The sequence below is a fragment of the Pavona decussata genome, unplaced genomic scaffold (assembly GCF_977016875.1).
Source record: "Pavona decussata unplaced genomic scaffold, jaPavDecu1.1 SCAFFOLD_64, whole genome shotgun sequence".
Taxonomy (NCBI): Eukaryota; Metazoa; Cnidaria; class Anthozoa; order Scleractinia; family Agariciidae; genus Pavona; species Pavona decussata.
The window spans coordinates 3,360,496-3,382,905 of NW_028145484.1; the positions used below are offsets into that span (position 1 = coordinate 3,360,496).

The 22,410-nt window shown below is 39.7% G+C and overlaps 1 protein-coding gene across 1 annotated transcript in view; it reads right to left on the reverse strand.

The window, feature by feature from the left end:
- Nucleotides 1–22,410, reverse strand: part of LOC146478500 (uncharacterized) — a gene marked incomplete at its 5' end in the record, with an annotated part of 64,818 nt that overhangs the window by 13,976 nt on the left and 28,432 nt on the right. Inside the window, 20 exons of the mRNA XM_085111702.1 lie at nt 1,123–1,634; nt 2,231–2,326; nt 2,911–3,011; nt 3,366–3,719; nt 5,358–5,494; nt 6,060–6,230; nt 7,548–7,718; nt 8,559–8,729; nt 9,453–9,623; nt 11,243–11,413; nt 13,076–13,275; nt 13,806–13,894; nt 14,768–15,015; nt 17,123–17,293; nt 17,725–17,912; nt 18,216–18,301; nt 19,441–19,961; nt 20,681–20,851; nt 21,274–21,461; nt 21,765–21,850. Coding sequence (XP_084967828.1) covers nt 1,123–1,634; nt 2,231–2,326; nt 2,911–3,011; nt 3,366–3,719; nt 5,358–5,494; nt 6,060–6,230; nt 7,548–7,718; nt 8,559–8,729; nt 9,453–9,623; nt 11,243–11,413; nt 13,076–13,275; nt 13,806–13,894; nt 14,768–15,015; nt 17,123–17,293; nt 17,725–17,912; nt 18,216–18,301; nt 19,441–19,961; nt 20,681–20,851; nt 21,274–21,461; nt 21,765–21,850 — 4,003 coding nt within the window. The remainder of the gene's footprint in view (nt 1–1,122; nt 1,635–2,230; nt 2,327–2,910; nt 3,012–3,365; nt 3,720–5,357; nt 5,495–6,059; nt 6,231–7,547; nt 7,719–8,558; nt 8,730–9,452; nt 9,624–11,242; nt 11,414–13,075; nt 13,276–13,805; nt 13,895–14,767; nt 15,016–17,122; nt 17,294–17,724; nt 17,913–18,215; nt 18,302–19,440; nt 19,962–20,680; nt 20,852–21,273; nt 21,462–21,764; nt 21,851–22,410) is intronic.

Here is a 22,410-nt window from a genome sequence, read left to right on the forward strand (position 1 = left end):
AGTCTGGTTCAAGAACCAGGGACGAGTTGCATAAAACTTAACGGCGGGCGTAAATGGTATTTTCAGGCGTTAAAATACTGAATGTGACTGGGCTGAAGGTCTGGCGTTAGCAATTATGCCCGACGTTAAATTTTATGCAACTCACCCCAGGATACCCCGGTATTTTAATCAGACTTTAACCAGGCTTTTGTCGCCAGGGAGTCCATCCATAACATTCCACACATTCGTTTGATCGACACCGGAGAGCCAACAAAAACGGACCATGATGGAATATCCAGCGTCCAGGCATGCTTTCGGCCTCAAATGATGGATGATACAAACAGACATTATTATTACAGATGGGCACCCAGTGATTATCATTGGTAAATCAAACCGTCACAGAAATGCGGATTTTATTCTGGTGAAAACACTACACCTTAAACATTCGGAGGCCTGAAACGATTCCTTTAGATAGAAAGTGAAATAAAGCTAGCTGTGGGATGTTCTGAATACTAACAGCAGCCGGGAGATTTGAGGGACAAGATCAGTTCCTTTTCTCATAAACTATGCTGGTATTTACAGATACAGTAATAATTAAATTAAATATAAAACTTTCTGGAAAGACTGGAATCGACTTTAAAATTCTATTGTTCGGGCGCCCTTTAATAGTGAGGAATTTTTTCCAAACATTTCTCTTTTCGAAATAAATTTGATGGTATATTTCCAGCATGGTGAATGAATGAGAATAATGTTTTATTCTAGAAAGTAACACAGGCATACTCGAAAGAAAGAATTCCGAGTGCTCCTGTCAGGAGTCGAACCTAAGACCTTCCGATTGCTAGTTCGGATGCTCTACTACTGAGCTACAGGAGACTCGTGGGAGCTAAGACCATTACACTAGGTACATGGGACAAACATCCTGCTTACTGAAAGGATTTGAATGTCGAACATGTGGTGTATGAAATAAATGTGATGGTATATTTCCAGCCTGGTGAATGAATCAGAATGATGTATTATTCTGCTCATGATAGGAGCACTCGGATTTCTTTCTTCCGAGTATGCCTGTGTGTCTTGCTAGAATAATACAATACCTTTTAAAAAAAGAAAGCTTAAGTCAACTTCACACCAGCGAAAGATATTTACCTCTACGTCTTAAAGTGTAGCCAGTACAATCACGTGATGGACGCCGCTGGTAAAACAAGTTACAAAGAGGTGTTTGACAACAATACTCATGAGCCTGGAGGTCACTTATTCCAGGTAAACCAGCTAACGGAATTAAAAACGGACTTCCTCCTTGCGTTGGACCATAAACGGGTCGCCATCCTCCCCCTGCTTCCTCAGTGTAACAGCATTGCTGGACCCAGCGGCTTGTTACCAAGGGAATAGAATACGCACATATTGTATCGTTGCTTCTCTTTGCCAAGGTTCTGTTATAATCCACGTAAAAGCGTTTATCCAAGGTAGCCTGGTTGAACTGACAGGGACAAGGCGTTAACACGGGTATTGTGATGCCGGCTTGCTTATTAAACCACTCACTACACTTCTTGCTTGGTAGATCCAAGACTGGGTTAACATCCAGTCGGAAGAACCACTTCCCCGCTTCGTTTCTATTTCCAACCCGCTGGTCTAAGTTGTCGACATCGATGGTTCCTGAACTAATATATGTATGAAAAAAAAAACAAAAAAAACAAAGATCTATCAGTGCAATACATATATCCAACACTGATAACACTTCATGTCGCAACACGATCATATACTTAGTTACTCGGACGTAACAAAGGCTTATCATATCGAGGTGGATAAGTAATACGTAGAACAATTAAAATGACTCAAACGATAATAAATTAAAGCAATGGTATACTCTCTTCGATAGGTTCGTCTTCTCAGCAGTTTTGGCAGTGTTGCCATCAGCCGGTTCATGCGAGTAACAAGAAACTGTGGCTCACACAATCTAAGTAACATTCAAACCGGCATTCAAATGAAACCTACTAAGCATGCGCAGTTCTCCCTTGTATTACTCTTTATAGGTATTCGGTAAAAGGTGTCTCTAGGGTTTTTTCTTTTGTTTTTAATTGTTGTTAAGAAAAGGTCATCCTTACTTTGGCAAATTCTAAAAACTTTGCGGTTTCGACAGGATGGATCTAACGTTTTAATATGTGGATAAAATCCCAACGAGCAGTTATTTGTCTTTTGTAGGTTCATTCTTTCTTTCATTTGTAGCTTTGCGCTGTTAAGGAAAGGTTATCCTTACTTTGGTAAATTGACGAAACGTAACGCTCCTCTGTCTCCTGCATTGTATCCAGCGACCGGAAGTCCAGGGGTACCCTGCCACAATTGCTTGTTTCCCCTGGAGAACAAGTCATGCAGTTCTTAGATCAGTAGAGAGTTAAACATGTTTTTAGTCAATACAAAACAATACCAGAAAACCGCAATTGCATAGCGAATACAGTTATGTTGCTTCGAAGTTCTCTCGATATGGAAGCTTTCTACTGGGTATTCTTATACCGGTCAGGAATAAAAAGAACATACAGAATATCAGTTTCCAGAAGAACACAATTCCGCCTGTTCCCATATTAAAGTGAGAACCTTCCCCAAAAACACAATTCTTTTCATTCTGAGTAATATAGCAGAATGAACGGAATACTATATTGTTCATTTCGAAAAAAGAATAATAGATGCCAACATGAATTCCATCAAGTCGCGAGAGAGACTTGGAGTGATAAGGCGGAGAAAGAGCTACAGGAGTCTAATATCTTGGGGGTAAGGCATCCACTGTTGCACGGGGCAGAGATTGGTGGAGGCGAGCTAATTTCCTGTCAAATTCCCCACACGGGAAGAAGGAACTGATCATACAACGTTCAAAGTTAAGTGCGCGAAAAATTGTTTGCTCATCTGATACAAATTTTGGTAAAAAAAAAATACTTGACTTACGCTCCTGTAGGTGTCGACCACTCAAGTCCATTTTCAGGATAGTTAAACAAGGAGAAAGTATGCTGACCATCAGTAATGACGACTGCCTGAAATGTGTTCACCTGACAAATGATACGATATTAAATCACATTTACGATCTTCGGTCTAACCAGCCTAATACGCTGTTCTCTATAATTATGTTTACGTTTCAATCAAGTAGTTTTATCCGAGAAGACAACCTCAATATATGGTTATTTCTAAAAGGAAGTGAGGGTTCCATGATTGCCTAAATAAATTTTAGTAGTATGGTCTGGTCTTACGCGGGTCGGTTAGCGGGAAGGGAGGGGGGGGGGAGGGGCTTCAATACAAAATGACGGGGTGATCGTTATACCCTTTAGGGGAGAAACATTTGTGGATTGGTACTGCTTGTCTGATTCTGCACTGCCGTGAGAGTAAAGGGTGAACGATAAACTTACCGAAGTTGTTAAGGGATATCTGATCGGATATAGTCGAACCCAGGTAACCACCAGCATCCACCTCGCTTTAAACAATGGAATACTGGGATTCGTTTGGTAGCGTTGCACGTCAGCGTTGGCTCGATTTAAGACTTCCTTGTCGGCCTTTGCGTACTGATCATACACGTGATAATAAACCACTGATGCGTTGCTGGAAGCTAAAAAACCTAAGTTGTTGATGTAGCCCCAAAAGGGCGCCAGGAGGAAAGAGTTCTGGAATCTGAAAATGCGATCCTCGTTAAGGGGGCCCGGGAAGCGCTGAGGAAATCGGATGACAGGCGAGGACGCAAATTTTAGCACCCCATTCCGGCACACCTTAAAAGAATTGTGACGCAGTTAGTAAAAATAAAGCAAATGGAGCATACAATATCAAAAGGTTGACTATAAAACCATGTCAACCGCTCTTCAAAACAACTTCTCAAACTCATTAATAATTCATCAACAGAAAACAAAGAAAATCACTACCGTGACCGTGGTTTGGATATGTGATTCTAATTACCATAAAATTTTGCCAACCAGTTAGCCTTAACTCTTGATCATTTGAGAAGCCATATCAAACACTCGAAAGTGTGTTTTATCAGATATCCAAACACCTCGAAGTCGTTTAAAAAAAACTCGGCTGCGCCTCGTTTTTTCAACCTACTTCTCAGTGTTTGGATATGTGATGAAACACGCTTTCTAGTGTTTGATGTAATATATCAAACACGATGAAGAGTGTTTTATCAGATATCCAAACAGTGAGAAGTAGGTTGGAAAAAACGAGGCGCAGCCGAGTTTTTCTAAACTACTTCGAGGTGTTTGGATATCTGATGAAACACACTTTCGAGTGTTTGATATGGCTTCTCAAATGATCAATAATTCTTGGAGAAATTCAAGGCTAAAGTTCGCAAAATTTTATGGTAATCAAGATCACATATCCAAACCACTGTCACAGTAGTGGTTTTCTTTGTTTTCTCTTGATGAATTATTTACGAGTTTGAGAAATATTACATCCAAGTTTGTTACCACCCTCATAGCAAATATGCGACTTATTTCAGGAAGGCTCATCTCGTCCAATCATAACTTGCGTTAAGTCACGCATGTCATATCACGCCATGTCACGTTTAATAATGTTGTGTCCTAATCTTAACTGAAATCTCTAGACTGCAAGACATAGGGTTTTTTTATATCCACGGAGGGAGTAAAAGGTGAACTCGGAAACGAACGAACCAACGCAAAAAGAAATACGGACTAATTCTGGACTGATGTCAAAGAAAGCATTAGTCAAGTCGCGGACACACGATGCAACATCGCACGCAACGTTTCAAATCACGGTGGGGCACATGATCCAAAATTACGTCAGTGCAATGTTGGGTGCACCTTGCATGCAACTTTAACATGGTTTTGAAGGTGTTGAAGTCAGTCTGATCTCTAATGTTTGCCCGGCAGGGCATTCCAAGTCTTAAGGGCAGACGCTGAAAAAGCCTTATCTCCTAATGTGCACTTAATCTTAATGAAGGATCCTACAGCAATACCCCTAAATGCATTGAACGCAATGAATAGCGTTCATTATGTCTAAATTGTAAATTTAAATAAATAAATAAATAAATAAACTAGTTTCCGAGATCTCGCCTCGCCACTCTTTTCTTTACAAAAATTTCGGTGTGTTCATATGAGAAGGCGGGCTGGCCCGGTCAACGAGATCTCGGTAACCCGGATACCGTGACTGACCGTGACGAAACATTTCAACTGCGCATGGCTTCTTATAAGGTCGCTGACAAGGCGAAACGCGGTTCCACGGGTATTTTGGGGACCTTTTGGACATTTTTCATCTCGGTTACTGGGCTCATATGAAGAGGCCCTTAAAAAGTTTCATGAAGTCTTTCAAAGAAAGCTTTTCTTAAGTTATAACAGACCCAGGGAGGTTGCCCTTGTATCTGTTACCAGAATGGCGGAAATAGCTAACATACTTACATAAACCTTTCTGTGTTTCCTGAGGAAGAAAGGCAATTCTTGACTACCAAGATTTATCCTACCACAAAAGTTTATGAAGGCTGCGAAATTTGGTAGTGTGTCGTCATTAGCTCCCGGTCCGTAAGGATATAACCGAGCTATAATTAAAGAGAAAACCAAAGACGGTTTGTTCAAGCTGAAATAAACATTTTCCTTAAAAACTCTAAGTTGAATATCCCTGAACTAGCTTAAGGCCCGTTTACATTTATTTAATGAGACTTTTGTCGCGCCAAATTGCAGTTTTAAATCGCGTGTGTAAACTGAAGTAGCGGTGATTTCAGCGCAATTTATTGCGGTAATATCGAAGGTGTTTCGAGAATGTTGAAAAGAATTGGCAGGACTTCTACGTACAAGAATGTCGCGATATTAGCGCGTACAATTTGGCGCCGCAGCCCAGGAAGAAAGATTGAAAGAAAGAAAGAGTGCGCAAGAAAGATTGCAGTGAAGCAAACGTGTAATGTGTAAACGGGCCTTGGCCTTTAGAAAAAAAAATGAAATTTTTGTTACACTATCCTCTGTTTGTTTCCTTTGTTTTTCTCGTATTGCCTTGTGGAAAAATACAAAACAATTATTCCACTGAATTAACTCATAGGCTACTTGGCGCTGCTTGCCTTGTTTGCCATTAAACTGGATTGTTATGAACTTCTAATCGCCTCTACTTACGGACACAAGGCGTAATTTGGCACTGCTGTGTTTCATTTCTTGGTCCCGAGCAGTCTTTTCCGCCATTTGCGGGTGCTGGATTGATGCAAGACCGGAAGCGTGTCTGAATACCAGGTCCACATGTTTTACTGCATTGGCCCCAGGGTGTCCACACAGTAAAGTTTCCATCAACTGAAAATGGAAATATAAGAATGCTACTCAGAACAAATGCTACTGTCATGTTGGCAGTATGGTGAAAAACTTGGAATGCTGAGGATTTGAAGGCGGAAGTAGAATATAAGCAGCCTCTTATTATTCTTAGGGAAGATAGAGTGATTGACGGAAGTTGTATCGGTCTGTACCACTGGTATGACTGCAATGGGTATATCACTTCTCTAGAACTAGAGGAGCTACAGAAGAAACTTTAAGTTAGCCTTTTAACAATTACCAGAAAATATCGATCAGCCAAATTCTGATGCCAGTGAGGGTGGCAAAATGGCGTCAGCGGATTTGCATAGTCAGCAAGTTTACTTCGACTGTTTGCAAGCCAGCTTTCCAAGTGTTTGAGTAGTAAGCTTAAACGCTCTCCCCGCCCCCCCTCCTCTTCCATAACTTCGCAAAGCTGGACTTGGGGGATATGACAATGAGACTAGGAGGACAGAGACTGTGTCCAAAGATGTTTCCTTTGAGGTCCACAACGGGAAGTGATGAAGTCATATGACGCGGAAATTAGTTGCTCAAAACCTCAGAAAAAATGGTTGCCATGGTAACATTACATTCCCTGACTTATCACACCATAATGTTTCCAGATAAATTTTTGAAAGTATTGTTTCGTTTGCAAAACTATTAAAAAGTTATAAACTTCAAACCGGCGCGAGCAGAATCCGGCCTCCTCGGTGTAGATAGTTAAAATGGAGGATAGAGGAAGGGTGTAATTGTGTGAATACCATGGTATTATAGCACTTGGTGGGGAAAGTGATAGTCTGTTCTTGATACCTAGTGCTCTGCTGATATTGTAATGGAATAAAAGTGTAAGTGCTCATACAAAATACAAGACGTAATAGTTTTGTGATATGCAGTAGATTGTGGTGGTCACTTGGTAAAGCTTTTCTCTAATGCACAGTGGGGTTGTCCTTGTATGCTTGACTAATGACGAAGGAGTGTGAAAGCAAGAGTACTGCAGAGCGTTGAAGGTAGTATAGTGGCGATGTACTAGATAATGGGAAGTTGGGCTAGTGTAGGTTTTCTGGCATGGTTGTGTGGCGATGGTCTTGTTGTTTGAATAAGTGTTGTGAAATAGGCCAGTTCCGAGTTGCTGTGAACCTCATTATGAAAGTTAGGCTAAGTCCAAAGTTTTTATTATGAAAATTAGTTTTCATTCATATGCAAACAAAACTAATTTTCATATCAAAAGCTTTTGCACTTAGCCTCGCTTTCGTAATGAGGTTCACATCAACTCGGAAATGGCCTATTATGTTATATATCATCCTGTTCTTTTTCATTCGTTACCTGGACATAACCCGTTAAAACATTCACGTGATTCTTTACTCGGTCCAGTGCAGTTTTTACCACCAAATGCCGGTGAGGGATTGGTGCAGTTCCGCACGCGAGTCTCGGTTCCATTCCCACACGTCTTACTGCATGCTCCCCAGGTCCCCCATTCGGTGAAATTTCCATCAACTGAGAACGAAATGAAATGATAAGATTTCTGCCAGGAGAGCATTACCCGGATAGTACAACTGCTATATCTTCGTGTGACAGCGTTTTTACCGACCTATTCAGTTATTTTTAGATTGACATTCCCACAAATCCAGTCTTCCACGGGAGCCTTTCTGACTAGTCTCAAGCTTTGCATAATTCTCACGTGAACCGGAATTTAAATTTCCGCGGGAAATACTATTCCCGTGCGCGTATCTAAGAATAGACTGATCTGTGAAAACGAGGTAGCAAAGGTATAGCATGGCTGTTGTACGCTCCGAGCAACGGGCTCCTGTTTCTGTGAGGAAATAACTGAAGTCTGGTTCAGACGCTGTACCACTGTTATGCCTCATCATTATCAGAACACAGTTGTCAGTTCGGCAGACTAGAATTAAAAGTCACGATCACATTCAATCATTGCTGGCTAGACGTGCATTTCTCAAAAGTTCTTAAACATTTCGGGTCCCGAAAAACTATCTTACGTACAACACACAATGTTCATTACCATTAATTCGATACTTAAATACTTTTGAAAAGGAAATGTGGAAAACATTTCCGGCTTAGTCTAAACAAAAACCTAATTACCAGCGCCGAGTTGTTCGAAGCCCGATTAGCGCTAGTCCTGGGTTACCTGTGAACACAACTTAATTAAAAGTTGTCACGATAGTTAACCCGGATTAGCGTTAATCCTGTTTCGAACAACTCGGCTCAGTGGATAGAAAACAGACTGAAAAACATCTTTAGGGCACCAAAACTCTATGGATTGTTCTAGAAAACGGACCCTGTTCACGTGATACATAACAAACAACACAACCAACCAACCTGGACAAGGTCCTTCATAGCAATCTTGGGTCTCATTCCGAGGTCCGACGCAGTCTCTCCCCCCTGCCTGCGAAGGGGGATTGGTACAGTTTCGATATCGTGTCTGAGTCCCGTTTAAACAGGTTTGGCTGCAAGGGGACCACGCTCCCCACTCTGTGAAGTTACCATCAACTAAAAACAAAGAGTAAGTGGAGACACAACAATTAAAGGCTGGTTTCCATATGATCACGGATCGCAGATCGCAATAAGCTCTGCGATCGTCTGCGATCATATGGAAATCAGCCTTTAGATAGAACATGGTTCTATCTTCTGCGATCGTCTGCGATCGCGATCGCAGGATCGCAGACGATCGCAGAAGTAGTTTCCATATGATCGCAGACGACCACAGACCTTATTGCGATCTGCGATCCGCGATCATATGGAAACCAGCCTTAAGAATTAATCCTCTGGGGATGCGTTCTTGTACTGTTCTCGAACTTGCGCATTAAAAGTTAGAAATTGAGAAAATCGGCCCTCTCCCCTCTCCCATTAAAGAAAATGTCCCTCTCTCGATAGTTTCAGTGTTACAGTATTCAAACATATCATTAATGGCTTGGAGGCATTCTCTGACGACACCAAAATTATCGGTAAATATAAAAGCTCTTTTGAGACAGCTGAGCTCGTTGTAATCCGGGTTTGAGCGAAATTCCTTAAGATTCATCTAGAAGGTAAATGTGGGCATAACATGATCCAACGATTGCCATAGATTTCTATGCGTGTAAGTATTATTAGTATATTTCCTCGTTTCAATGTTATCCCTTTTCAAATAATTTTACTTATCCCTTGTACTCGAATCTTATCAATTAGTTTGTCATGTCTCCAACACAAATTACGGATAGAAGTTGCCTGATTTACCTGGACAAGGCTTAATCTGACAATCCTTGGACTCCACCCTGCTACCATTGCAATCTCGGCCACCGTTGGAAGGAGGGGGGTTAGAACAGCTTCTAAAACGTCTTTGTACTCCAGGACCGCACGTAGTTGAGCAACCGCTCCAACGTTCCCATTCAGTAAAGTTACCATCAACTACAATTGTATGCAAGCAGTAAATGAGATTCACAAAGCGATTAAGGAGGGAATTCCTGAGGCGGGGAGGTCCTTCGATTGGACGGTGGTTTGAGGCTTAGGTTGCTCGCTTTATTGCCATGTTACTTTGCCCCACATTGTCTCTCTTGAGAAGATCTGCCAAAAGTTAACACGACTGAATATATGGTGTCAAATCATGGAGATATTTGCCCCAAAGATATGGAACGAGCTAACAAATGCTATTAGAATAAAAGCCGGCACTAATAAAGTGAAGAACAAAATCCGATCTCTTAAGTTTTGACTGCTATCAGAATTTTTCTCCATCTTATTCTTAGTTCTTAGCTTTTACAGTTTTTATACCATGAATTGTTGTTCATTTCTTAGTTTCTGATTTTTAGTTTATACTTGGCCGTGGATTACCTGTAAACTAGCTGATTAAGCTAAGCGTAAATCCCACGTTAAACAAAGTATCGTTATCGTCATCGTTCATCCGACATACTGCTGGGATATTAGGTAAAAATCGTTCTCTGGTTAAAATTTTTAAAAACATGAGCTTTCGGCTATCAGTCTATAGCCTTTTAACGAATGAAAAAATGTAGCGCGTAAACGGAAATATATACAGAAAGGGTGATGGGTTACCCTGCCTACAATGGACTAGAAACCCATCCATGGGGGAGTAGCAATCCTCCAAGTTGTTTGATGCTACGGAAACCAGGTTAAACTCCGGCCTTGGGGATCACTCAGGCTGGTAGTGCGACTTTACCTTTACAGTGTATTCAAGCTACATGTAGTTTGACAGGACTATCCACGACAACTGGGCTACTCCCGAAGGATTTCAACCTCTGACTTTCTGCACACCGGGGGCATACTCTAATTACTAGGCCATAGAGTGACCTTTGACGACCTAAGCCATTTACTGAACTTTCGTGGATTTCATGACTTAGATAAAATCAAAGAACAGGCAACGACAGTTCCCTTCTCCCCCCTCCCTCCTCCTCAGCTACCGTCATCAAACAAAACTGCATTTTGGGTTCATAGATATGATACTTAAAATCTTCCTTTTCTTCAAATAACTAACATTGAATTGTCAGTTTGCCGATTTTTCCTATTAATATTATCCTCACTCTGCGTCTAGTCCATAATAATAATAATAATAATAATGATAATGATAATGATAATGATAATGATAATGATAATGATAATGATAATGATAATGATAATGATAATGATAATGATAATGATAATGATAATGATAATGATAATGATAATGATAATAATAATAATAATAATAATAATAATAATAATAATAATAATAATCAAACATTAGGGAGTGCCTTCGATGATCTCGATCCCAGGTTCTGTCTCCTTTGCCAAGTTGGTGATGATGTCATCGCCCCTGCAAAAGCTGCGGGGGATGCCAGATACGCGTCCCAAGATCCATTCATTCATTCATTCAGCGTTGTCCCATGCAATCTCGACTCCAATCTGTATTAGGAGTGCGTTCTTCTACATCGAACGTAATTAAGCTACTTTAAACACTAAAACAAAATAACTATCTTGTACAGAAGGGAGGCAACATTATACCAATGAAAGGAAGTCTGAGAACACTTTGCTATTACCTGGGCAGGCACCTAAGTTGCACACTTGAGTGTCGTTCCTAGGTCCCACACAGTCTGAACCATTGTTGATTGGAGGAGGATTAGTGCAGTTACGATATCGTACCTGGATTCCAGGCCCACAAGAGGAACTACACGGTCCCCAAGGACCCCAATTTGTGAAGTTGCCATCGACTGTTACAAGGAAGAAAAGAAAGTGTTCGTATAAATTGAAGGAGTAGAAACCCACAAAAGTTACCTACAAATACCTCAGTAGTTCTGCTCCAATGTATATTGATGATATGATAAACCATTGCATTCACTGTCGTTCTTTGCGCATTGGTAAAAGATCCTTATCACACGGCGGCCATGTTGGGTCTCAGGAGAAAAAAAGCTTTGTTTTTGCACGGTAAGTCTCGAACTGAATTCGCATCTGGCCGAGGCTTGCCGTGCGAAAACAAAGCATTTTATTTCCCCGAGACTCAACATGGCCGCCGAGTGATAAGGGTCTATTCCAACCATTTGGTTGTTCTCAAGTCAAAAACAATCTTATTGTATTGCTTGGGAGACTTTGCTTGAACATTAACCTTCTTTGCATTTGGTGATCATTTTCGTTATTCTCATGAACTACACGTTTGATCAAGTAGCCGATTGTTGTAAGGAGAAAATAGATTCATGTCACTATTGAGGCTAGAAGGATATGTAAATGAGAAACTTAAAGGGTCAGTTATTAAAAGACAGTTTTAGACGGTGTTTAACAGAACCACGTTCTAAGCCATCTTCAATTTTGCCAACAATCATATCTAAACATTGTCTACGGCCGACGATAATAAGAAGGCTTTCATCACAGACATGAAAACTATTTATCTACTTAAAATAAACCACTTATGACCAGATTTAGAGGCCCATACCCACTGATTGTCTTAAGCCGGGGCTTAAGTTAGACTCTGTTTAAATAACTGGCCATAAAGGTTTGAGTTTCCCAATAAGACTAACTCTATTTTTAGCCAAAGCTTTAACGCCAAATTTGTGATCTCGTTTTCCCGCCAAAAATATCAAAATACGAAAATAAAACGTTGTTGAATTGTAGACCTTTATAATACCAAGTATGCTTCAAACTTTGAGAATAATTGGATAAAAAGCAAAAATATTACTACTAAATGGCTCACAATGGCCGGAAATTTAATTTTACAAAAGTTGTATGATGTTGCCTTCCATATTCTCAGGGTGTAATAACAATATAACCAATAATAATAATAATAATAATGATAATGATAATGATAATGATAATGATAATGATAATGATAATGATAATGATAATGATAATGATAATAATAATAATAATTACAAGGGATTTGCTGAAGCAAAGACATGCAAAAATAACAGAGAGATCTAAGGCTTTTTTTTATTTTTTCTCTTGATAATGGAGTCAAAATGACTCCGAAACGTCGAGCCTTAAATCTCTCTGTTATTTTTGCAATAGTAATAATAATAATAATAATAATAATAATAATAATAATAATAATAATAATAATAATAATAATAATAATAATAACAATTATATTTAATGAGGGGGTCCAACTCGCCAAGGCGGCTTTCAGTAGACCATTTTACAGTTGTGTGCTTAGTGACGTGGCCTTGGATTGGAAGCGAGGCTGGGTGTGACCTTGTTTTGATATAGACCTCACTGCTTTACATATGTAAATCATGCTGTTCTTATGCTAACTAGAGTGCATTTACATATGAACAGCAGTCAGGTTTGTATCAAAACAAGGTCACCCTCAGCCTCACTTCCAATCCAAGGCCAGGTCACTAAGCACACAACTGTAAAATGGGCTATTCACAAAAGGTACCCACCCGTGATTTGTACACCAAGCGTGCTGCTAACGTTACTCAAGAAGGTTTCGAAGATAATTAACAGGAGATCTTTATCCAGCGTTAGATGAGTACTTGGACCAGTTTTCAAACGAACATAGAATCTGACCTCTACAGGATTATATTGAATGGGATAGTTCGGAAGGACATTTATGAGATCTTCATCTGATGGTATAACTGACCTGAGAGGACAAAAAGATTTAAAAGATGTTAGAATTAGGAAGAACGTATTTCATATCATCATCTTCGGTTGCGTGAAACCTGTCCGACCTCATAGGCTTAAATCGCTAGAGAACAAATTACAGATTCTGAAAGTTCTCTTTCATGGTATGGGACCACGGGAAAAAGGAGGTGCGGAAAGGGGGGGGGGGGGGTGGTTAGAAATTGCCCATATCGGGGCAATGTCGAATAGTTACTCGCTTGTGCTTGAAAAAAGTAACCTTCTCAATTGATTATGACGTTTCATAATGGAAAAATTCCATCATCAGCCATCTTGGTTTCAGCCATTTTCCCCCATAATTACGACCACAATAATCAAGGAAATTGACTCGGAAGTAATCGGGACGTGTAAGACTGCTTTTCCCGCACAATCATAAACCGCACAAAAAGACTTTTGTATCAGTAGGCATCGACCTTAAGAAACCCAGTAACGAAAGGAAGCACTGTCATTAATTCTTAATTATATTCATGTATGACGAGAAATTCCACTTACATGTTCGCACACCGTGAAGAATTTCCGGCGCAGAAATCGGTGACAAAGAGAGCAAGCTGCTGTTTAAATCGACTCTCTAACAAGCACCACTGAAAAGTAACAATATTCAGCAGTTATGTTATAAATAGATACTTTAAAAACCCATTAATAATTCATAAGTCCATTGACCTATCAAATGGTCGATAAACATCACGTGCAGTGGTTTTAAAACACGATAAAACCTCCTCTTCATTAGTATGCGGTGTTTTATGTTTTTCTCTTATGCTAATTTACAAACACGCTTTTCCAGGAATGCTTTTGAAGCCGTTCAAAAAACTCGCAGCACGTGTTTTATCGCGTCTAAAACCACTCGGCTAAGCCTCGTGGTTTTAAATCCCGATAAAACACTGCTGCTCGTGTTTTAAACGTTACAAAGTTTAAAAGTAACTCCCCTTGGGGCTTTTTAGTAACTGTTTACATCATTAGTGAACTAAATAAAGTCTCGAGTAAAAATGTAAAAACTATCTATTATAAATACAGAAATCTAAACAGCTAAAAGCGAGAATACTACATCTGGGCGAGTAAATGTTCCTCCACCGATTTTTGAAAACTTTAAAAGAACTGTATAACCAACATCATAAAACAACCTTTAGTTAGCGCGCACTCTTTTTGATTCAGTCATGCACCATGTGACCTTCTCGAAGATATTAGGCAATAATCTACGCTGTAAATTCAAGGTTAAAGTAAGTCTATTTATGTATGTAAGGTAAATGTTTCAAGAGTTATTTAAATTATAACGGAAATTTAGAAGATTACTTTGTATTTCTACTGTGTTACTAGAATTTCACAGAAGTTTGAGAGAAGTCGACCCAGCAAAGGAAGAGTCAAATTCCAATACACAAAGTTCCACTCTGATCACACTTCACCAATTACGCGTCTCCAAAGCAAAGAAAAACAATAACGATACAAAATCGACCACAAACCTGTTGAATATCGATATTACGAATGATGATAGAAACAGAGTTATTGAATTCCTCTTCCGATGGAGTCCTACGCGTTGGAAAAACGCAAGGTGGTACGCTGGTTGGTGATACACTGAATGATGCGGTCGTGGTTGGTCTAACTGTGGTTGGGACACTTGTAGTAAATGGTACCGCTGTAACTGATGTCGTTGAAGTTGGTAATGGTGTGGTTGGTGTTCCTGTAATCAGTAGAGCCGAAGAAGATGTCACTGTTGAAGTAAACAGAGGTCACATAACAGAGAATACTTTCGCTAGTAATTATAATTATTTAGTGAAGCATGAATAAGGAAGTAAAAACAAGGAGCCGATTGACAGTTGGACAAAAGGAATAAATAAAATATGCCATCGCCTTTATCTCACATCTGTCAGGTGATAAGTCTAGTCGTGCCTTTCTATTTTAATTTCTAGTTGTGTTTGATCATAAAAAAACTCCTTCTGCGAGAGCCTTCATAACGAAAATGTTGTCTGATCTATCACTCAGCAAACGCAAATCATTCAATTAACCAATCAGATCACGATATAAATGATATGCAAGAGGCCCCATGTGCTGAAAAAAAAATTAATCATTGCGGACTACTAGATGTCTACAATCGGTCCTAAAGAAGGCAAAACCTTCGATGAACCTGTATTTAAAAAAACGCATAACCGACACAACGAAAACGTTTTTTCGGGTAATTGGTTTCAAGCGCGGTTTTAAGCCATTGTTAGCAGCATAGTTACATGAGGGACTGGTTAGGAAACCTTGCCATGAAAACAATCAGGTGCTGCAATTTATGTTGCAAGGGCCGCGACCCTGCACAATCCCTTGCTTTAACGTTCACACCACAGTTTAATATCTTAACAAAAACGTTTCCATTGGTCAGTTGCTCCAACACATTCCAAATTCTATTGCTGTTTGTGCAGGGTCAAGGCCAAAAAGGCAAACAAAAACATATAACACAGAAGTTGTCAGGTTTCATAACCATTGCCTTTAATTAACTATGTTAGGAGCGACTGAGCGTGCAACTGATGGCACGCGCGAGAAAGCAAGTAAAGATATCTGAACACGGGTTAAACGTGCGCAAACAAAGTCACGATTGATTTTTGCTTTGCTTTTAATTGGTCGAAATTAGCATCTTGTTTGGTGTGATCACAGGTCCCAGAGAAGTTCTGTTCAATCGTACAAGACAGATCTCACCTTATTAATTCCAAAAACATGTTTACTTTGTACCAAAAACATTGCCTAAACAAACTTCTTTTGAATTTTAAACGTTTTCTGGTTCCATTTCCTTCTATATGGAACGGTTTCCGCCTTGTTTACCTGCATATACCGCGGACCAAAAGTACTGTGGGCTCACAAGGTTACGAAAGGTTGGCTTATTGTGAAAGAGGAGTCTTATTTTTCTTGCCGATTCGTTTTTCGTTAGGAAAGCTTCCCTTTCCGAAGAAAATTCGTTGCCCTTCGGACAAGGATTATCGACTGTAAAGTAAACATGAAGGAAATCGTACCAGGAGCCAGAGGGATATAGAAGCAGAAATCGTATACAATACAGAAGGATTTCATTTTGGCAATCTTTATTCTACAAAGTAAACATGTTTTGGAATTTCCAATAATGTGTCAGGTGTCTTGTACGTTGGAAGTAAATTCTCTGAACTCTGTAGTATGATTGGTGAGAGCAAGCTAGCGAATTTTTAGCCAATTAAAGTCGGCATAGCAAACCTAAACCAACGCAAAACAGCAATACTTTCGGTTTTAAATTATTATCTCATTACTTCACCCAATCGACTCGGAAAGTTTAATGCTTTAGTCAAAATCAATATTTCAAGATAAAATAAGTCTCCTGCAAGTTTGAATTTTTAAACGATTTCACGTTATTTTCTCCCATTTGGAGTGTATTCATTGTTAAATCTTACAGTCAACCCAGGTCACGCGTGAACGATATTTTTGAAATTTGAACGGAGTTTTGAAATTTACATGTCAGTTTTTAAAATCGCCAACGAGATTTCAGAGTTCCCGTATAAATTTCCCTAGTTTATTGACAGTATAAAGCTATGAATTTTTCTTTACATTGCAAAATTGAATATTTCAAGAATAACAATTGTTTCCCAAGTATTTTGAATCTTTTTTTCAGTTAATGCGTCTTTTTCGGAACGATTTCCAGAGAGATGTCCAACATTTCATTCACACGTCGGACATTTAATACAAAGAGAAACTCGAATGTTCATTTCATTCTTGGAATTACTGTTTACGCGTGACCTGGATTGACTGTAAGTACTTTCATGTTCAAGATATTAAAACTTAAACAGTGATCTCAAAGTAATCCATTTTTTTATTACCTGGGCAGGGGTCTAAGTTACATGGCCGTGTCTCGTTTCTAGGTCCCACGCAGTCTGAACCATTGTTGATTGGAGGAGGACTGGTGCAGTTCCGGTATCGTACCTGGGTACCATTCCCACAAGTGGAACTACACGGTCCATAGGAACCCCAGTTTGAAAAGCCACCATCGACTATGAAAAGCAAAAGGAAATATTACAGATTGATTTGCAATGCTATCAAAATGTATTTGCTCTTCAATGTTTTTTTTTACAAAGAAGACCAATGAAATCAATATTCACGCCGTTTTTCCTGATTCTTTAATATTTCGCTTCAGTGTTTGTGGGAGTTAGTTCTCCAGAGTGGGAGCCATTGTACTTTCATTTAAGATGCATGGATAATAAATAAAATTGTTTGTTATTATTTAACGTCGGCGGCCCAGGTTACCAAACACGCCTTTTATATAAACTCATCTTAAACCGTCTGAGTACATCGATATACCGTAATTATTCTATGGTGTTCATGCAACAGATAAAATTAATTAATTACTTAAATAATTAATTAATAAACAAACAAGTAATAAATTTTCTTTAATAACGTTGACTCAAAAAAATGCACTGCTTACCTGCCAACTGCACTCCAAACGTATCACTGATGTTTTGCACGAAAGATGGCACAACGTTTGTTAACACAGTTCTGTTCAGTGTAACAGAAGTGTTTCCATCGGCTGGCAAGCGAACGTAGAACTTAATTTGCAGCGGACTGTTCACCAATGGAAATCCCGGAAGAAGATATACCCGAGTTTGATTTGACCTAAACAAGGAAGAGTAGCAGGACAAAATATTATTTAGGCTATGTGGTAAGTCGGTGGTTTTCTAAAAAATCAACAACTTCAACTACAACTTTATTGTAGTTTTTGGTAAATTTTACGTAACATTTTCGCTATCCGAAAAAGCGAAAAGTGCATAATCCAGGCGTGCAGCAAGGGAAGAAAGTCAAGATGTCAAGTATATGTGTGTAGTTTAAAAGTGTTACAAAGACAGATCATTTTTAAGGTAAACCAAAGTCCTCAAAAACACCCTACCGTTAAGCTAAAAGATGAATATTTTAACTTACCCGTCATCACATAATCCAGATGAGCGGCAGAAAGCGTTGACGAACTCAATCAGTACTCTCTTAAACTCTTCTTCTCGTGCACACCACTGAAAGATTTAATTGATTTTTTCGTTTTCAGTTTTTAAGCATTTCAGTCCTTTTTTTCTGTACAGTGAACATAGACTAAAACGTCTTCAAAACGGTTGTTTAGTAAGGCGCTAACAGTTTGTCTTATCGTTCTACAAATTCCCTCGTGCACTGAAAACGTTTGTGAGGCGTCGCAGGACCATTAAAAGATGACGCCTTCTTTTAAACTATACCCTAAGTCACTGTCGACAGTTGCACTCCTCAGAGGTCAGGGTGCCAAACGGATGGAGGGAGTTCCAGGAACCCGAAATGTTTCGCCATAGCGCCCAAAATGCGAATCCTTTCTTCTCGGATCCCGAACAAAATTGCTCATTCAGGTACGAAGGATTTTCTCCGCCACTTTATTGGATCACTCGGCTGAAACGAGTTTACTGAGGATAGGGAACACCAAAACAAGACCCTATGAAAATCCTTGGGAATGCAACAAACGACTGCAAAAATCTCCTACTGATCTTAAGATTCTTCATGGCACCAGGGGCTAGATTCACAAAGACCTTCTAACTTAACATGTATCTTAGATATTGTTTCTTAACAAAGGCCTTTTCTTGGAATAACAAGAGACTACTGTTCAAAACCAATACTTAGGATACATGTTAACTTAGTAAATCTTTGTGAACAGGTCCTGGAGATAGATTCATGAAACTCTCCTAAGTTAGATATATCCTAAGTATTGTTTCCTGACAGAAGTGTAGTGTTGGAATAACAATAGCATATTGTTAAGAAACAATATTTACGATACATTTTAAGTTAGGAGGGCTTCATGAATGTGGCCCCAGGAGCCATAAACTCCTAATTGGGACCATCAAAGTTGATGCCAAAATATGTCCTTTCAGAAAGTTTTAAAACACTGGCCAAAACATACCATTTCAACGTGTAATTTAACATTTTACAGGTTCAATCACTGATTAGTTGCACACGAAAGTTAAATTTAAGTTCAAATATGTGTCTAACCCGATTTCAACTTCACCAGTAAGGTTTGAAATTGTTGTGATTAACGTGCAGTTTGGAAAGTGAGCAGAATGTTACGCCGCTCTTTTGTGAATCCGAGTCACGTTTACCATCATAAGCGCACTTAAGAAAATGAACAATAAGGACAAACCTCTGTAATAGTGAAATTTGAAAAAGTAAAAGTAAAAGCATTATCGGTGTCCTCTTGTGATGGAATGCGACGAACAATGCCACAGGGCGGTGGTGGGGCTGTTGCTGACGGAGCTGGTGTGCTTGACGGAGCTAGTGTGCCTGACGGAGCTGGTGTGCCTGGTGGAGCTAGTGTGCCTGACGGGGCTAGTGTGCCTGACGAGGCTGGTGTGCCTGACGGAGCTGGTGTGCCTGGTGGAGCAGGAGTGCTTGATGGAGCTGGTGTGCCTGGTGGAGCAGGTGTGCTTGATGGAGCTGGTGTGCCTGATGGAGCTGGTGCGCCTGACGGAACTGGTGTACCTGACAGAGCTGGTGTGCCTGACGGAGCTGGTGTGCCTGGTGGAGCAGGTGTGCTTGATGGAACCGGTGTGCGTGACGCAGCTAATGTGCCTGGTGGAGCTGGTGTGCCTGACGGAGCTGGTGTGCCTGGTGGAGCTGGTGTGCCGGACGGAGTTGGTGTGCCTGGTGGAGCTGTTGTTGGAACTGTTGTTTTTGATTAGAAGTATTAAAGAGGTATAAAAGAATGAATTTAAAAGAACTCAATCTATCACCACGACATTTATCACTAAGTGACAATATCCTCAATAATATCCCTAAGAATGCAATTACAATCTATAACTTGTTTAATTGTGGAAAGTAACGATGAGAGAAATCGGGAGATCTCTCTACTAAGTAAGAACGAATGAATGGACAGACGGAGAAATGGACGATGGATGCCGGAATGGATGGATGATGGATGGAAGACTGACTAGTTGGATGGAAGAACAGACGGAAGCAAAATACCCTAAAAAACAAAACAAAACAAACGAACACTCTGCTAAAGGAGGTACTCGGTTTTCTTCCGCTCAAAAAAATGTTAACTGCTTGAGATTGACGTGATACCTAAAATTATCTCAAAAAACCGAGAGCAAGATAGATGATCCTTAGTACTTGATGACTCGTGATCTTCGTAGAAAATAAATCTACTGCCATTTTTAATATTAAAATCACCATGAAGGAAAACGACAGTGAAACTATTAACATCTTCATAACTTTCTTCGATGCTCTTGTGTAGGCGTCAGACGTTCGCCGATACTCGTTGTCTATAGATTAGAAGGTAGAGTTTCTGTGCTTTTTTGGCCGGTCTACTGGCAAGTGAGTTGAAGATGGCATTCAGGAGGGAAACCGATGTTAAATGAAACAGGAATGGCTAAACGGTTTACCTGGGCAGGGGTCTGGGTTACATGGCCGTGTCTCGTTTCTAGGTCCCACGCAGTCTGAACCATTGTTGATCGGAGGAGGACTGGTGCAGTTCCGGTATCGTACCTGGGTACCATTCCCACAAGTGGAACTACACGGTCCATAGGAACCCCAGTTTGAAAATCCGCCATCGACTATGAAAAGCAAAAGGAAAAATTACAGATTGATTTGCAATGCTATCAAAATGTATTTGCTCTTCAATTTTTTTTTTTACAAAGATGACTAATGAAATCAATATTCACGCCGTTTTTCCTGTTTCTTTAATATTTCGCTGCAGTGTTTGTGGGAGTTAGTTCTCTAGAGTGGGAGCCATTGTACTTTCATTTAAGTTGCATGGATAATAAATAAAATTGTTCGTTATTAGTTAACGTCTAAGGGCAAGGATAATAAGAACGCCTTTTACATGAACTCATTTCAAACCGTCTGAGTACAACGATATACCGTAATTATTCTATGACGTTCATGCAACAGCTAAATTAATTAATTCATTCATTAATTAACAAATAAATAATAAATTTCCTTTAATCACGTTGACTCAAAATAATTCACTGCTTACCAGCCAACTGCACTCCAAACGTATCACTGATGTTTTGCACGAAAGATGGCACAACGTTTGTTAACACAGTTCTGTTCAGTGTAACAGAAGTGTTTCCATCGGCTGGCAAGCGAACGTAGAACTTAATTTGCAGCGGACTGTTCACCAATGGAAATCCCGGAAGAAGATATACCCGAGTTTGATTTGACCTAAACAAGGAAGATTAGAAGGACAAAATATTATTTAGGCTATGTGGTAAGTCGGTGTAGTTCTAATAAATCAACAACTTCAACTACAACTTTATTGTAGTTTTTGGTAAATTTTACGTAACATTTTCGCTATCCCAAAAAGCGAAAAGTGCATAATCCAGGTGTGCAGCAAGGGAAGAAAGTCAAGATGTCAAGTATATGTGTGTAGTTTAAAAGTGTTACAAAGACAGATCATTTTTAAGGTAAACCAAAGTCCTCAAGAACACCCTACCGTTAACTTAAAAGATGAATATTTTAACTTACCCGTCATCACATAATCCAGATGAGCGGCAGAAAGCGTTGACGAACTCAATCAGTACTCTCTTAAACTCTTCTTCTCGTGCACACCACTGAAAGATTTAATTGATTTTTTCGTTTTTAGTTTTTAAGCATTTCAGTCATTTATTTCTGTACAGTGAACATAGACTAAAACGTCTTCAAAACGGTTGTTTAGTAAGGCGCTAACAGTTTGTCTTATCGTTTTACAAATTCCCTCGTGCACTGAAAACGTTTGTGAGGCGTCGCAGGACCATTAAAAGATGACGCCTTCTTTTAAACTATACCCTAAGTCACTGTCGACAGTTGCACTCCTCAGAGGTCAGGGTGCCAAATGGATGGAGGGAGTTCCAGGAACCCGAAATGTTTCGCCATAGCGCCCAAAATGCGAATCCTTTCTACTCGGATCCCGAACAAAATTGCTCATTCAGGTACGAAGGATTTTCTCCACTACTTTATTGGTTCACTCGGCTGAAACGAGTTTACTGAGGATAGGGAACACCAAAACAAGACCCTATGAAAATCCTTGGGAATGCAACAAACGACTGCAAAAATCTCCTACTGATCTTAAGATTCTTCATGGCACCAGGGGCTAGATTCACAAAGACCTTCTAACTTAACATGTATCTTAGAT